The sequence below is a fragment of the Phyllostomus discolor genome, chromosome 13 (genome assembly GCF_004126475.2).
Source record: "Phyllostomus discolor isolate MPI-MPIP mPhyDis1 chromosome 13, mPhyDis1.pri.v3, whole genome shotgun sequence".
NCBI lineage: Eukaryota > Metazoa > Chordata > Mammalia > Chiroptera > Phyllostomidae > Phyllostomus > Phyllostomus discolor.
This window is the reverse complement of record NC_040915.2, coordinates 57,593,261-57,609,670: the sequence shown is the minus strand read 5'-3', so window position 1 is coordinate 57,609,670 and position 16,410 is coordinate 57,593,261. Positions and strand designations below refer to the sequence as shown.

Here is a 16,410-nt window from a genome sequence, read left to right as displayed (position 1 = left end):
TCCATCGTCTACCCCACCACGCAGATCCTTGCATGGCCAGCGTTGCTGCAGACCCACCCCGCACTGGCCTGCGGTCCCAAAGGTGAAGAATTTGAGGAAGTTCCATGGAGTCATGGCCTCCTGCAGCCCGTCCGTGTGGCCAGAAACTCACACCAGGGGGCACGCCGGGGCCAACAGGGCTTCTCCTTCCCCTCCCGCCGAGGAACAGCCGGCTGGCCTCAGCACACACGGCGCAAGGGCAGGAAGGGGCAGGGCGCTGAGATCCGGGCCAGGGCTGCCTGGCTCGGAGGCTGCCCCACGGGAAGGAGCACGGCCATCTCTGGCCTCCGAGAGTACAAGTGGGGCCCTGGAAGCTGTGACGGCATCCTGGGCTCGGATGGGGGGGCAGGTATTCCCCTGGGTCAGGACCAGCCGAGCCACCATCTGTGTATCGACCGCCCCGGCCCCTGGAGGCTGAGCAGCTCCCCCCAGGGCTGGGGTGGGCAGAGGCAGGTGCCCAGCCCACCCCTCACGTGGCGCCCAGCACAGGCCGCCCGGCACACGCAGGCCCAGCCAGCCCTCCCCGACACCACAGGGACAGTCACCGCATCTCCCTGATGGACTCACAGCGCCAGGGAGGCGGCTTTTCACTTTGATTCAGACTTTAAAATAGCCCTTCCCACATCCAGAATAGCTTAGTCCTCGCACGTAGAATAGCACCATCTGGCCACCAGTGTGCCAACTGAGCTTAGACTGTTCTGGAATCTATTTTTATTCATCTCCCCAGGACCCAAATGAGCAAGCTGTCAGCAGCAGAGCAGTGGTCGGCTGGACAGGAACCGGCCCGTGGGCCCGGAAGCAGGAGGCAGGGCTGCCCTGGGGCCGCACGGTGCTCCGCTTGGGCGAGTGCGAGAGCCCCATGTGACTGCCACGTGGGGCTCAGAGGAGCCTCCGAGTGACTCTAGTAGGAGACACTCCTCCGACCTGGGCCTTTAAACCTGTGACGCCCCGAATCTGAGGCCTTGGCTCTACGCTGCTGTCTCTGCGTCAGCAAACCGGCTGCACCTGCCCTCAACCTGTCCCTACCGCTCCCCTCCTGCCCCTGTGACCCACTCTGGCCTCCGCACCTCCCCCACCCTCATGCCTCCGATGCCCCTGCTGCGCTGCACTGCACTCCTCGGCTTCCTTCAGCTGCAGTTGGGGCCCACAGCCTCCCCCTCTGGCTGCTCGGGGCTTTCCCGAGTCCCTGCTGTCAGGGTCCTGCCCAACCGGCTCTACTGAAGGCGCAGAAATGGGACCCTCATGGGCCTGCCTCGGTGAACCAGGGGACCTAGAGTGCAGCGTCCGTTCTGCTGGGCCCCATGAGGTGAGCCCGGTGGGCAGCCTCCCTGCTGCTTTCTGCCCCCACCAGGCACCCCGACTGCCTCTGGTCTCCTGTGGGGCTTGCCCTCCAGCAGCTCAGCTCACTGGCTGGCTGCACAAAACCAGTCCCCGGGAAAGGGTCTGCATCCTGCCAGCATCTGTGGGACCGACCAGTGGGTCCACGGCCTGCTGTGAGGGCTGGGACAGGGTCAGACAGCACGTCCCCTTCCTCCCCATCTTCCAGTGGCTCGGGCCCACACCTTCCAGTCCCTCCTGGCGGCCCTGTCCTCTCAGCTCTGGAGCAACCCCGCTGGCCCTTCCCTCACCACACGGCAGTAGCCACCGCTTCTCCGGCTCCTCTCCCGTAGGCCCAGCCACCACTCACCCTTAGGCGACAACAGGGGCCTCCTAAGGGGCCTCCACCTCCCCGCCCCGCCTCACAACAGCCCTTTTTCTGAGCGGTGGCCAGCTCTCGCTGAAATGCGGGTTGGACTGTTTCCCTTGGCTGCACAAGCCCCTCATCCAGAGTGGGGGGCACAGTGCTCTCCACGCCCACACGTGCGGCCTCCTGTGACCGGTTCCAGGTGCCCCTCCCACAGTCACCCCAGCCTGCCTGGTTCAGACTCTTCTCCCCGCCTCCCTGCAGGCCCCTACACCCCTCCCCTGCCCTCCCCTCCAGCCAGTCTGTCCGTGACCTCTTGCTGCACCCCCCCAGCCTACTGTTTTCTCCATCTTTTTGCCTCTGACACGTCCCATCATCTCCACGGTTACAGTTCCCAGACTTTGGTCACCGTGTGCCCAGGGCCTAGGCCAGGACCTGGCTGGACTGTGGAGGGGTCATGGAGGGCCTCCCATGCCTCAGTGTCCACCAGCAGCCACATGCTGCCCTGTCGAAAAGTGCCGGGTAGGGTGTGGGGTGAGCTGGGCTCACCTGAACTCACGACTCCTGAGGGCCACAGGGTCACGTGGTTGGAGGGGCCGTGTCCTGGGCCCTGAGCGAGTCACCAGCTCTGAAGAGCCTCTCCCAGCCCAGTTGTGGGGCTGCGTGGGGGGCAGTCTGTCTTGCTCAGCCCCACCTCCGGGGCCTGGAGGAGCAGCTGTGGGGAAACAAGCCCAGCGAGGGGCCCCACACTGCAGAGGGAGACGACCGCCACCACCTGCCCCGCAGCTCTCAGCGCCTTCCGACTGGGCCTGTGGCCGCCTCTCCCGGGGCCAGGGCGAGAGGAGATGTGGGTGGGTGGCTCACGGAGGTCCCAAGGGCGCACGGGGCAGGGAACTGGAAGTGAAAGCACAGAAGCAGCACTTCTCTGGCCAGGCTCGGCTGCCTGGGCCTGCAGACAGAGCCTGCCCCCACAGGCCAGGACGGGGAGCCTGGTACAGGGTGGCGAGGGGCGAGTACGCCCCCAGAATGACCACGCAGTACTGTGGGCTCCTCTGCCCAGGGCAGTGGCCGTGAGGACAGAAATCAAGAGCCACCCGTGGGGAGCTGAGGCCAACCAGGAGAGCGCGTGTGCTGGGCCAGCTGACACGTGACGTAACCTTTCTGCACTCACCCCGTGGCCTGGGAACACCGAGCACATCTCCTCTCGGCCCTGGCCCGGGAGAGGCGGCCACAGTCCCAAATAGAAGGCATGGTGATAGGTGACACAGCCCTGTCTGCACACCCCATGGCCAACACCGGGGATGGCCCTGAGGCTGACGGCCGTGACACCAAGGCCTCCTGCAGCTGGGTCTGTGACCTTTGGTTCAATCACAGACCATTGGGCAAAATGACAGCTCTGGCCTCAGGGCGGCGCCTGAATAATACAAATGAGGACAAGGAAGCTGTGATGGCACCACCTCCTATGGCTGCCGTGAGGGGCAGATCAAGTGAGGGGAGGAAAGTGGGGCAGGCTGCTGTGGTCGCATTGCCACCGGCCCCGAGGCCTGTCCTTCTAGCCAGGGCCCTCTGCTTCACCACGAAGATACAGTCATAGGAAAAAGAATAAACCTTGAATTTATTTTTCTCACTTTATAAAAACTAATACCCAAAGCCTGAGAGAGTAATATGTGCCAATTCCATCATCCTTCACCCTAAACTGTGTGACTGATCCAATGCCGCCAGGCTCGCCTCCCCACACCCGGGCCGGCGGAGCGCCGGTGCACGGGTGTCCGCGGCTCAGGCTCAGTCTAAGAACCAAAGCCATTTCCAGTGCTGTGGCTTCCTCCTAAGTGACAGGCCAATTCACAGTTACCCAAACAGTAATCCAACCAGGGAACTGCTGGGCTGCCTTTGATCAGACTCACGAAATCACCCACTAGGGAATTTTGCCAGACACTAAGCGGTTCATTCATTCGCTGCTGCATTCTTTCACAGCCTGCTTGTGCACACACTCTCTCTCTCTCACTCGCTGAGGCTGCTGTGTGCTGGGCACAGTGCCAGGCACGGAAGCTCCGGACCACTGGGGTTGCAAGGGAGACCATGTCCTGTCCTTGCGGGAGGCAGGGAGGCCCTGCCAAGATGCTGCAGTGAAAAAGCCTATGAGACGCCAGAGCCACGGGCAGGGTGGTGGTCAGCAGTGGTGGGGGTGGGGACTGGGGTGAGGGTGGCAGGGGCGGGTCTCCTAACCCTCCCTCCTTGGCACAAGGGAGGGGTGAGTTTATTTCTGCCCTGTGACGCAGCAGGTCATAGAAGCTTCCGGAATCAGGAAGACAGGGGTTTCATATCCTTTGCAGCTGCCTCAGTTTCCCCACTGTAACGCTGAGTGGGTGAGGCGAGGTCAGCATGCAGAGGTCTGGGACGCAGTGCGACCATGGGGTGTAGTTCCTTTTCCTATCCTGGCTCCTCGCTGGCCGGGGGCCCACCCCAACCTCCCCCCCCCCGCCCCTCCCTTGGGAGTGGGGGCCTGGGGCAGAGGAACTGCCATCTGGGAGGGAAGACAGCACCCAGGGCTGACTCAGCTGGGTGAACTGTGAGAAGGGGCCCTGGGAGCAGAGAGGGTGGGGGGAGAGAGAGAGGGAGACACATGGACAGCTTCCCAGAAAAAGTAACCTCCATCTGAGGTGGGACAGGTGGGCAGGGCACCTGAGACTGGCATCTTCAGATCTGGTGAACTGTCCAGGCTGGCGGGAACGCCAGGACAGGTGGCCAGAGGGGAATGTGTGGGAGACAGGGCTGGGGAGGGGCTGCTGGGCCCACAGGGGGTGCTCAGGAGTTGTGAGAGTCCGGGGCTCCATTCCTCCCTTGCTGCCGGGAAGGGAAAATGTGTCCGCTCTCCTTTGCAAGGCAGCAGGGTGGTGAGGCTGCCACCCACGCAGTCAGGGAGGTTTGCCCAACAGCCAGGTCCTACCCATGACTGAAGAACCATCCACAGAGGCCCGGGAAGGGTGGGTGGGCTTCAGAGATAAACCAGTGTGGGTCCCTGACCCAGGGCACCTCTTACAGGGAAGTGGCTAGGAGCGCAGTACTCAGCATATGGTGACAGCCCAGAAACGGCCACTGTTAATATCTCCCTCCCCGGCCTGGGAGAACCCCTCTTCACCCTCCCGGGCCCAGCTCCATGGCCACTGTTTCTGCCCTCTGTAGGCACCCCCTGGCTGACAGGACACACAGCTGGCATCCCAGGGTCATTCTCCTGTTGGGCTGTGGTCAGCTTGGCCTGAGTCCACCTCCCAGCCCCTCTAGAAACTTGGCCTTCAAAGGTACAAACGTGAGCTGCTGCCCCTACGTAGCTACCGCTCAAGAAGGCCACGCTGCTGAACCCACGTGTGATGCAGCGTCACTGGGAGAGTCCTCTGGACTGTGAGCTCCAGGGACAGAGCTGAGTCCCCGCCTGGCACAGGCCCTCGGCAGCTGCTCAGCTCTGGGTTCGAGTCCCACCAGGCAGGACCTCCCTAACTGCCCAAGCCATGTGGTCACGGCTTCGCCATGTGCTGAGGAGGAGGGTTACCCTGAGTGCACTCTGGTGCTGCTGCCCCGCTCAGATGCTGCCCCCTGAGGGCTGGTCCAAGGCCCACCCAGCGCCCCGCTCTGAGTCCTGGCAGCGGGAACCACAGAGCGGGGAGGAGGCCGGGGCTCAGTATGACGTTCCTGTGGCTTCACTTCATCGAGCGCTGTCCCCATTTCTCAGCGGCCAGGCTGGGTCATTTCTCTGCAAGGCAGGTGACCAGGGTGGCAGCAGGTGGTGACAGGTGGCTCTGTGGCCCAGGGCTGTGTGCAGAGCCTGTGCTTTCTCACTGACCTCATTCAGGCGAGGACGTGGGGCTAGGTGGCTCTGCAAAGGGTGATGTAGCAGGCAGGCAGGCAATGCGGGCTCCTTGGAATGTTTTTGAGACATGAGTCCCGCTATAAAATATCACATTCTGGGCACTCCCGCTGGGACACAAGCAAGACCTAAACCTGACCTCAGGGGGCACAAAGCCTCGTGAGAGGGCAGAGGTCAAAATAACAGGCTGAACTCCATGTGGCGGGCTCAGCACGGCACAGCAGTGCCCCTGGGTCCCAGGGCTTTCTAGCCAGGAGGACCGGCTTCCTGATGGGGGGCTCGGAAGGCCTCGGGGCCACAGTGACATCCATGAGGGGCTTCTGAAGGATGACAAGGGACCTTCAGAAGCCCCTGTCAGTTATTTGGGAGGTGGGGAAAGGGTGTCCTAGAGGGTACAGCGTGGGCAGGGGTCATGGGCAGAGGCCTAAAGGGGAGAAACTGTGTCACTGTTCAATAGTCCTGATCCAGAAATCTCCTGTGTGCACCTGGCTCCCTCAGACACCTACAGGGGGCGCCATCCCCATACACCAGGTGAGATCAGCACCCGGGGAGCAGTGGCCTGGGAACGGGCCTTGTCACTAACCCTGCTCTTCTGGGAGCCAGTGCCCTGAAGGCTTATGGTACAGACAGCCTTTCCTGCATTTGAAGGAGGTTAGAAAACTGTCCCTCTGTGTTTCTCCCGGAAGCGGAACAGCCCCAGATTCTCGGCCGTCTTGGGGAAAGCGAAGATGAAGCAGCGGTCTCTCCTGCTGTGGGAAGGTGCTGCTTGCTCGGGGCCCTTTGAAGGACGCATGTGCCTGCGGGCTCCGGCTGGCTGGCCGTCTCCCCTCTCCTAGTCTGCTTGCATGACCCAGGCTCGGTCAGAGCCCAGGAGGTGGGCAGCCCATTCATGGTGCCCGGTGGGGACAGGCGTTCCCCCAGCTCAGGCACGGGGGCTGCCAGACGCTTCCCCACGGGGCGGGCAGGGGCTCATGGGGGTCAGGCAGGGGCAGGGCTGTGGAGCTGCTGTGGATCCGACAGTGGGGAAAACAGCAACGTCCTCTAACAGTGAGATCCGGAGGAACTAGAGGGATGCCGAGTGGTGCCTTCTGGGGACAACTACGGTGGCTTCCCCCCATTCTCCATCTCCAACTTCCCAGAAAGGTCCCTGGCGGGGCTGCAACCCAGAGGTAAAAGGCATGCCAGGGACTCAGGTCCCTGAGGCTGGGGGTTAGCTACGGGCAGATGCGAGGTCACCCTCCGTGTGCTGACCTCAAAGTGGGAGGGGCCTCCACAGCCCTCCTTACCCTCGACAGCTCGGAGGGCATCATGCCCACCATGGGCCACACCGACCTGGGCTGGCACCCACACTCGGCTGCTTACTGGCTGGGTGACTCTGGGCAGCTTGGGATTTCTCTGAGCCTCAGTTTCCGCTCTGGCACTAACGATATCTAATGATACTAATGAGGCTGTAGGGAGCACAAAGTGGTCCTGGGTGTGAGGGGGCTCCCCCTGGGCCTGGGGTGGGGGAGTGGGAGCCATACTGTTGCCTTAGTTACAGGTCCCTGGTCCAACCCCCTCCTTGTATCAGGTGTAGGTCAAGGCCTGGCCGGGGGTGGGGATGCTCTCTGCCTAGGTGGCCCCTCTGCACACAGTGGGGCTTTGGACACTGGGTGTCTGACAGCTGTGCAAATCACCTTCCTAGAACTGACCTATTAGAGTCCCTTCCAGGTGAGGAGCAGCTGTCAGGAAGGCCACCCAGCAGAAATGCAGGCCTTTGCACGCACCTGGGCTACCAGCGTGGCCTGTCAGGGCTGACACCCCCCTTCTGTGCACCCCCTTCCCACCCCCAGTGGAGGGGACGGAAAGAGGCCCTGACGTCGGGTGCACGCTAGCAGGTGGCGGCACCCCGCCCAGAGCACAGCTCTCCCGTCGCTCCTGTCCGACCCTCCTGGTGCCAGAACTGAAGACAGGGGTCATCATCAAACCCAGGGGCCATCCTTCCCAGGAGGCGACTCACTGTGCCCTCGGAGGGTGAGCCGTGTCTGTGACTCGCAAGCAAGGATGAGCCTACGACGCCTGATAAAACACTGCACTAGAGACGCTGAGAAGCTCATTATCTGGGGAAACCAAAGCCACTTACTCAAGACAAAGTGGCTTCCGTCTCAGTGGGCGGGAGGCAGTGCCAGGGAAGCTGTGGGCGGCGGTGGCTTTGGGCATGGATGGGGAAACATTAACGCATCATTATGCCATTAAATGCTTAATATACGTGCAGGGAATGCAGGGACCTGGGCCCCCAGAGTCGAAGGGCAGGGAGGAGGCCGGGGGCCGCGAGGGTGGTCACAGGAAAACATGAACGCAGACTGATGATGGGGCCAGCACGTAGGGCGGCCCCTTGACGCTGTGCCCAGCAGCCCCTCGGCATGTGGGGACCAATCACACCCCGAGCACAAGGGACACAGGTCCTTACACCTGCGGAGCTTGGGGACCTGTGGCTGTTTCCCGAGTCTGGGAAAGAAGTATACTCCTCAGCCTCAGGCCTGGGGGTGAAGATTCCTGAGGCTTCCTCCTGTCTCCTGGACTGCTCCAGGCCCAGGCCTGTCAGTGGCGGGAGCAGGCTGGGGGCCGATCTGGGGCTGGTCCCCTGGCCCCCACCACGCTGCCCACAGGCCCAGTGAAGCAGGCCTGGGCCAAGGCTCGGATACCCAGGGTTTCGCCTGGGGATCTTGGCCTGAAGTGGGCTCCTTCTTCCCCCCACCTTTGGGTTTCCTGGTGTTGGGCAGAGAGCCTGGTCCCAACTCTCAACCACACTCGGTCTCACCCCCTTGCTTTGGAGGCTGGGTGCCCCGTCTGGGGCTCACCTGGGCGCCAGTACTGCCCACTGTCTCTGGCCTGCCAGAACCATGTTCTCTGGACCTGGGCCGCTGCCTCTGCGTGGACTCCATTTCCCCGCGCCTCCCCTTTCCGAGCCCCTTGCTCCCAGCGCGTGTGCCCTGGCCAGGACGTGCCCCCGGCTGTCCTTAGGCGGGAGCTCTGGCGGTCAGACCTGTGTCCGGAGGGCGGAGGCCTGAAGGAGCATGCACGTCTCTGGGGAACACTCACCGGGCAGAAAGGAGAAGGGCCTTGCAGCATGCTTAAGCACGATGTTCTCTGCCACCACGGAGAGACCCTCCTGGCTCCCTGTCAGAGCAGCGCGGCTCCCAGAGCCCCGTGCCACAGGCGACTCCGGCGACTTGCCTCTCCATTCACAGACTGTAGTCACTCATTTGGCTGCTGTCAGCTCGGCCTGACCCTCGACGGCCTCAGCTCTAAAGGTCCCCTGGCTGATGGACCCCCCGTGCCTCTACCACACGTGCGCGCCCCTGTGGCCCCAGTCCTGCTGCATCTGCTTCGTAACTGAAAAAGCAGGAGCAGCCATTGTAGGCCAGCACGGCAGCCACATGCTCACCGTGTGGGCACTGCCAGCTGCTCACCAGGGAGCCCTGGCCTTCCTCTGCCAGGACCCACCTCCTGCAGCCTCAACCCAATTGTGCACCCAGCCCTGGTTTCCACCAGACAATGAAAAAGAATGTCCCTGCCCAGCGACGCCTGCAGGGATGGGATGACAAACAGGACGGAGAGCTCGGGAGAGGGCTTTGGGGAACAACCCGAAGCCACCCGAAGCCACCCGAAATGCAGCCCCGGTCTGTCACGCACCCCAGCTCCCCTCAGGTGGGGGTGACGGGGCAGCACTCACGTTGATCATAGCATTCGACGTGATGCGGAAGAGCGTGGCCCGCTCGTTCACGGCCTTCAGCTTCTCGCTGCTCTCGTAGGGGATCCGGAGGCTGTCCAGCTCGTTCAGGGAGCGCTGCAGCGCAGCGCCGTGCTTGGCGATGAGGTCATTGCACGTGTTGAGGTCATCCAACTTCAAGGAGAGGTTCTTGATGGCGGTGTGGAGTTCACTCTTATCCGTCGGGGTGGTACTCTCGTCGTCGTCGTCCCCCGAGTCATCTGTGGGGAGACACAGGGTCGCTGTGTTTATCACTAACGGCAGGAGAGGCCCGCCCGGCCGGGGCCCACTCAGCAAGGACGGAGCTCCACACAGTGCCCCCAGGCAAGGTGAGGTGCCCACCAGCCTTCCCTGGGTGCGCACAGGCCCTCCTCAGGCCGTGGGCCCGCCCCTCCCCCACACAGGGTACCAGCCCCCCTGAGCTGGGATGTGCGGGCAGGGGGGCTGCACTGTGTGGAGAGAGGGAGACGCTGTGTGGGAGCAGCTCTCACCCCAGGGCCGGAGACCCCAGACAAAGCCCAGCTCCTTTCTCCGCACTACAGGCCTAGCCCAAACCGACCTACACTTTCCCGCCAGCCTCACTAAGCTGTCCCTGCTGCACGCCCCCACCCCCAGCCACGCCAAACTGCCCCTGTTCCCTGCACACAGGTGAGTGCGCATACTTGGGGCCTTCCCCACTGTGTCCCCCCTCACCTCACCTGGACTGAGCTCGTTTCTAAGCAGTACGCTTTAGTAAGCAGCTCAGAGGGTCCAAGTTCTGGTCCAGCTGCTGGGGACACCTCTCTCCCCTCCTCAGAGGTCTCTCTCCTACCCAGCCAATGCCCAAAACCTGCCTGAAGACCCCCAGGCCAAAGTCCCAGCTCCCTGTCCCTGATTCTGCCCCTCCAGGTCATCCAACCCATCTCCCCTGAGGGAGCAAGGCCAATCTCACGGATCGAATGGCCGGCCAGGTGGGCACTCCCTCTCCTCTCCCTCCCACCTCCTGCACAGCTGCCCAGGAGCCCCCTTCCCGGGAGTCTGGGGTGCCTTAGATCCTGGCCCACTGCCGACCAAGTGGTCACCGAGCTGGGAGCCTCTGGGAGGTTCAGTGGGCAGCTGGTCTGCGCCCTGGCTCCTGCTCTAGTGCCGAGCACAGAGCAACCAAGAGGCTAACAGAGGCCTGGGGGGTGCCGGAGCCTGTAACCACTGAGGGGTTTCCGAAACACCTTCTTCCAGAAGCGATCAGCAAGAAACTTTTTTTTTGTAGATAAAGGAAGTCTATAAGCCAAGACACACAAGTTTTAAAAAAGTACAAGTTGTGAGAGAACAGATTCTTTCCCACATGGGCAGGATGCGTGGGGGCGGCCACGGCCGAGTCACGGCTCTGAGCGTGCCCTGAGCTGGTGGCAGTGCCAGGCCAGCCAGTGGCGTGGCGCTGAGTTGAGAGGGGGTGGCGGGGGGGACACCCATTGTACACTCTGTCCCTGCAGCCACGAGGAGCCTTGGGCCAGCATCCAGGCTGGGGACAGGAGCGTCTCCCCCGGGCCCGCCCAACTGCAGCCCCCACATTGACCAGCGGCTGGAGACCGCACACGCCAGGCCAGGCTGGGGGCCGCTGGCTCTGTGGACGTGAACACTGAGCCTCTCGGGGGTTAGGAGCAGACCTTGCCTAGTCCCCCTGCTCTGCAGGTGAGAAAGTCCTAGTTCCTGGACGGCTAGCCACCCGTTCAGATCTGAATCCAGGTCGGTCAGCATGGAGGCCTCTCCTCTCTCTGGGTCGCCTCAGAAAAGGCTCCGATAGCTAATGCCAGGCCCTGGGGGGGCACCGCTTCTGTTCATGCATGTTGACGACCCAGTGAGGGAGGTCTTTACCATGTACGATAACACATTCACGGGTTCTGGGAATAAGGACGTGGACAGCACTGGGGGCCATTACTGTGAGACCGCACCGAGTGCCTGAGGCTGAGCTGAACACCGGGCTGTGCTCTCTCTCTACCATCGACCATCCCATTTGTGTTACTGGCCTAGGACGTGGGTCCCAGATGCTCCCTAGTTAATCACCGAGGCTCCTACCCAGACACGGAGACCTCACAAGTCCCTGTCTTCCCTTCAAAGCCTGGCACCCATGCCTCCTGACTGGTGGGGCGGGGGGGAGCGTGGTTCCGGGTCAGGCAGTCCTGCCGCGACCCCATGTGCCTTTGGTTGAGTGCACTCGTCCACACACCGGGGCTATTAACGCCTCTCTGCAAAAGGACATGACGCCCCCAGCGCACAACCCATGCAGAACACCCACCCACCGATATCTCTGCGCCTTCATCAGCACAGCTCACTCTTGCAGATAACCAGTTTTGAATGTACTTCAAATCACAGAAACTTGGAACCGGTGGGAGCCCCTGTGTGTCTGCTCTGCCCCCATGCCCCCACCCCCTGCCCCCACCCCCTGGAGCCCTTCAAGAGCCGGTGCTGGCCAAAGAACCCACAGGGCACCTGTGCCAGGGCTGGGATCCTCTTTTGTGGGGGGGGCTCCTGGGGAGGAGCGGGTTGCCATGGAAGCAGCCAGCTCAGCGAGCCAGGTGAGCTATTTTTAGAAGTGGAGCTTTTTTACACCTTCAGAGGAAAATGGATCAAATTTCTGGCTGGGAAGCCCTGCCAGGAGGCAGCTTTCTGAAACCCAGAAACCAAAAGGCTGCACAGCTGGTTTTGGATGGGGGCAGGGTGGTGACCAGGTGGGGGGCCAGAGGCCCCACGGCCACCCCGTTTTATACCACCTCTTGCCTGTTGCTCTGGGGAACACGGCTCTGCCCTCACATGCCCGCAACCTCCTTGGCTCAAGACGCAGGATGACTGAGGGGGGTCTCCTCCGTCTCACATACCATGGCTGGGGATGAGCGAGAACAGCTCTGGTTCAGGACTGGGGGGGGCCTCAGGGCACGCAAGGTCAAGGGCGTGGGGAAGCCCAGTGCTCACCCCTCCCTCTGCACCCACACCCAGTGCTGGGCTGGACAAGTTTTGGGGGGAGGGGGTACTGAGATGGGTCTTGACAGAGGGACAGGACTGCAGGCGAAGGGAACAGGTCTGTGGGGGCGGGGGGACAAGCACAGGAGCCCCAGGGGGGTCCTGAGCAGGGAGGGACAGCCAGGCGGCTCCTCTACGTCTAGGGGCTAAGAAGGTGGAGACCCTGTGACCCGTGCCCAAGAAGGCCTGGCGCAGTGTCTGCCAGCGTCTCATCTCCCTCCTCCTCCTCGGTGCTTCGGCCCCTCCCATGACACTGGTGGACACCGAGGGCCCCGGTGCTTCCCCACTTCTGCACCAGCCCTGGGCTTCTTTCCTCCTCTCCTCTGTCTGGCAACAGCCGCTCCCCATGAGGCCTGGCACTGGCCGTGGCAACTGAGCCTCTGCCCTGGGCCTGTGGGCTCCATCTCTTGGGCTCCCGAGAGTTGGGCCTGTTCCCCAGTCTCCAGCCAACTGGAATAAGACCCAAGCACATACAGAGAACCCAGGGGCTTCTTGGAGGACGGGGTCATACACTCCTCATCTCTGCAGGCCCAGGGGCAAGTTGGGCACCAGGCCACAGGGCTCTGAGGGGAGGGTCCTGGGGGGAGACGAGGAGAGAAGACATGCCCCACTCTGGGAGTAGGGGGAGGGGGCAGCCACACAAGGAGACCCAAACAGCCATCTGCCGGAGGGGCGGAGCAAGGCGGATGGAGGCCTAAGGCAGCCACAGAATGTCACTGGCTGATTTGGGATGGGGATGGGAGTCAGGGATACACATTGTCTCTGTGTGTCCTTGCTCACCCCAGGCTGGCCCCACTGGCCCTGTCCTGCTTTCCCGCTGAGCCATAGAAAAGAGAGCACAGGGAGGGGAGGGTGGTGAAGGACCCCTACACACAAGGCAGGTGACCCACTGCACCAGGGTCCTGAGACCCACCTGGCCAGCAGTGGCCTGGTAGAGCACTTGGGTCACCAGCAGGACTAACCCTGACCCAGGGGTGCTCCACTAGGCCAGCAGTGTCCTTAGTGGGGACAGGGACTGCTCCCGCCCCCCTCTGCCTAATTCCTGAGCCCTCAGAGCTTTCCAGCTGGTGGTCTCAGTCCCTGGGTGGCCACACCTCCCTGGGGCTCCCAGATCACCCCCACTGGGGGCGGGGCTCTCATCCCCTCCTGAGCACGAAGGACACTCACTGGCTGGCTGTGCAAAGCAACACGCCCCCAAGCCCCCCCCACCCCCCCACTGCAGGGCCTCTGGGGAGGCAGAAACGCAGCAGGTGTCGGTGTCCGGTGAGAACCTCAGGAGTACCGCACTCTTGGCGACACCCAGCCGTTTCCAACCTGCAACATTAGCGCCTCAAACATTCCATTACAGCAGGTTTGGTGATTTCCATTTAGATTTCAGGAGGTGTGTTAAGCTGACCCGATTGGATCACAGAAAGCAATCAGTTGAGTGCTGAGGAGAGACAGAAAAAGGCTTCGGGGCAAGTCCGTGGGACAACCTCAGCGGGTCCGAGAGCGAGCAGTCAGGCTGCTCGGTGACTGCCTGTTCTGTGCCCGCATGTGCCCTGCCGGTCCCATGAATGACACGCACCCAGCAGGAATTGCACGTGGAAGAGGACAGGGCGGCACCAGTTAAGGGTGGTGTCTGAGACCCCAAGGCTCCCAGGGGGCAGCGCTGGGACTGGTGGCACGGTCTTCACAGAGAGGCTGGTGGCACTTGCCACCCCATGGCCCTGGAGGTCAAGAGATTACAGGAGCTTTCCCACCCCTGGGCCTGAGATGCAGCCTGTGCCTGCCCCCCCCCTCCAACCTGGCCTGGTGTGGGCGGGTGGGGAGGCGAGCCCCGCCTGGTGGGGGGGGGTGCTGTCCTCTGGTCCCCTGCACAGGAGGGGGACTCTGCCCCACTATCTCAATGGCGAGATGGAGACTGAGCTCTCCCCGGAGCTCCCGAGAGAACAGATTGCTCAAGACCAGTGACGAGGAAGGGGCTCAGACAGGAGCCCCCGGGGGCGGGGGTGTTAGAGAAATGTCTTGAGGCAGGGCGGGGTGGGGGCAGTTGGTGCCCTCCGAGAGGTCTTTGGGTGGAGGTGGTGGCCTGGTGGTTGCCTTGTGGGTGCACACGGTGGGAGGGTGATGCGGTGGCGCTGACACAGGAAGAGGGTGCCACTCTGGGGCGAGGCGGAGCAGAAGTGCCTGGCCGGAGCACTGAGTACGGGCACCCCTAAAGTGCAGCACCTGAACACGAAGCATGGGGACCGGGTCAGATGCGACAGGAAGCCATGAGGGCCCTTGGGTCCCCTGAGGCCCGGCCAGCCCTTCCTGACTTTCCCAGAGGAAAGCAGGTCTGCCTGCCCCGGAGTGGGTCCCTCGGGGCTCGAGTCCTCTAGGGGCTTCTGCAGAAACAGGACCCTTCAGCAAGCAGGATGACGTCCCCCCGCCCCGGGGGTAGGTGATTTAACACTGAGAGGTTGGGGCTTGAGGACACTGGAAGGCATGTCAGGATCTAATCTGGTGGAAAATCAGATAATAATAAATAATAAATCGTGAAACCTTGGCAGGCGGGTGGAAACCACAAGCCAGAATACCAGCGACCACTCGACCTTCACGGCCCCTCTGGGGCCCGGCTCCCCTCCTCCCTCACTGGTGTCAGCACAGGTGTGTCCAGAGCATTGGGAACCCCATGCAACCAGGTGGGGGCTCTCTAGCAACCTCCTCAGGGGAAGGGTGCAGGGGCTGCACCCTCACCAGGGACAGCTATTGATAAGGACAAGGTGGGGCCTTCCTGCCTTGGGAAGGCTTGGCTTCCGTTCTCCCAGAGCTGCAGGGGCAGACACCTCACCCCACAAACAGGAGCCTGCGGGGCTGTTTCTGTGGCGGCTGCATCTCTGATCCTCCCAGGAAAAAACATCTCCAGGACCCCTGGTGGGGCAGAGGCCAGCAAGCAGCGGAAGGCTGGGCAAACTCTTTGGAGAACAAAGGAACAGGCCTCTTTCCTCACACAGGAGGGGGCCGGGCGCAGGGTTCAAAGCCACGAGACACATGAAGGATGAAAAATAGGTGCATGAGTGATGTTAGGGTGTCAGGACGCCCACAGAACCGGGTGCCAACAGAAGGCCGTGACCCCGCAGCCACACAGCGCCCTCGGGATGACGAACGGCCCTGGCAGCAGGCCCACCTCCCCCCGGGAAGCACACCCGGGCGCAGAAACGAGCCCAGAAATAGAAGCGCACTCGCATTATGGCATCTGCTGTGATGCTGAAGATAACCGCCTGCCCACGGCCGCCTCCAGCGGGCGGAGTGCCCAGCCCACGACAGCCTCCACACTTCACTGGGGTCTCCTTCCCAGGTCAAGCACTGCAGGGAGCCGACCCCCCCTCCTCCCTGGGGCCTCTGCACTCGCTCACCTGCCCTGTCCAGGAAGGTCCCAAGGTGCAGAGGTGGGCTGCCCCCTGGCCACCCCAAGGTGGGGGCAGGAGGGCCAAGCCTTATGCCAACTGGGCTTAGGCTGTGATACTGCACCCCACTCCCCTGGGTGAACTGATGGGGCGAGGGGGGCCGCTGCTGCTCTCCCGAGCCCTCATTTAGTGGGCGTGGGAGGTGCTGGGAGCCCGTCACCCGGCTGACCACCTGACCAGTGAGGGGAGCCTTTCGCGCACAAGAAGCCCCCTATGTGAGTGTTTCATTTTGCTCCGCACAAATGTCTGTCTCGAGGCAAGTGGGACTAATTTCCACAGCGAGGCCTGGCAGACCACACATGAGAACCCACCGGTCTGTCCCAGACGGCGTCAGCACGGCTGAGCAGGTCACTGGAAACTATTAATTTACATTTTCCTGGCCCCAGGACAGCCACGGCTGCTTATCCTTGGAAATCATCTGATGCCAATGTGATCACACTCAAGAAGTTTCCACGTGCAGCTGGCTCTTGGTGTCAATGACGGAGAGTGAGCTGAGGTGGGGGCCACGCGTGGGGAGAGGGCTCCTGCCACCAAGGAGCCAAGGGGCCCTGAAGGGGCAAGGGCTGCGCCTGCCTGGCCGCTCCCCACACCCTAGAGCGTGCAGGAGGTGCTGAACACACACCTGTCGAGTGAACCGACAAGTGGAGAG

At 62.4% G+C, this 16,410-nt stretch overlaps 1 protein-coding gene across 6 annotated transcripts in view; it reads right to left on the bottom strand.

The window, feature by feature from the left end:
* The window catches only part of OSBP2 (oxysterol binding protein 2), a 130,599-nt gene that overhangs the window by 24,178 nt on the left and 90,011 nt on the right, over positions 1–16,410 (bottom strand). For all 6 annotated transcript variants that reach the window (XM_028528439.2, XM_028528438.2, XM_028528445.2 and 3 more), the window contains one exon: positions 9,301–9,557. In XM_028528439.2, the coding sequence (XP_028384240.1) occupies positions 9,301–9,557 (257 nt within the window). The remainder of the gene's footprint in view (positions 1–9,300; positions 9,558–16,410) is intronic.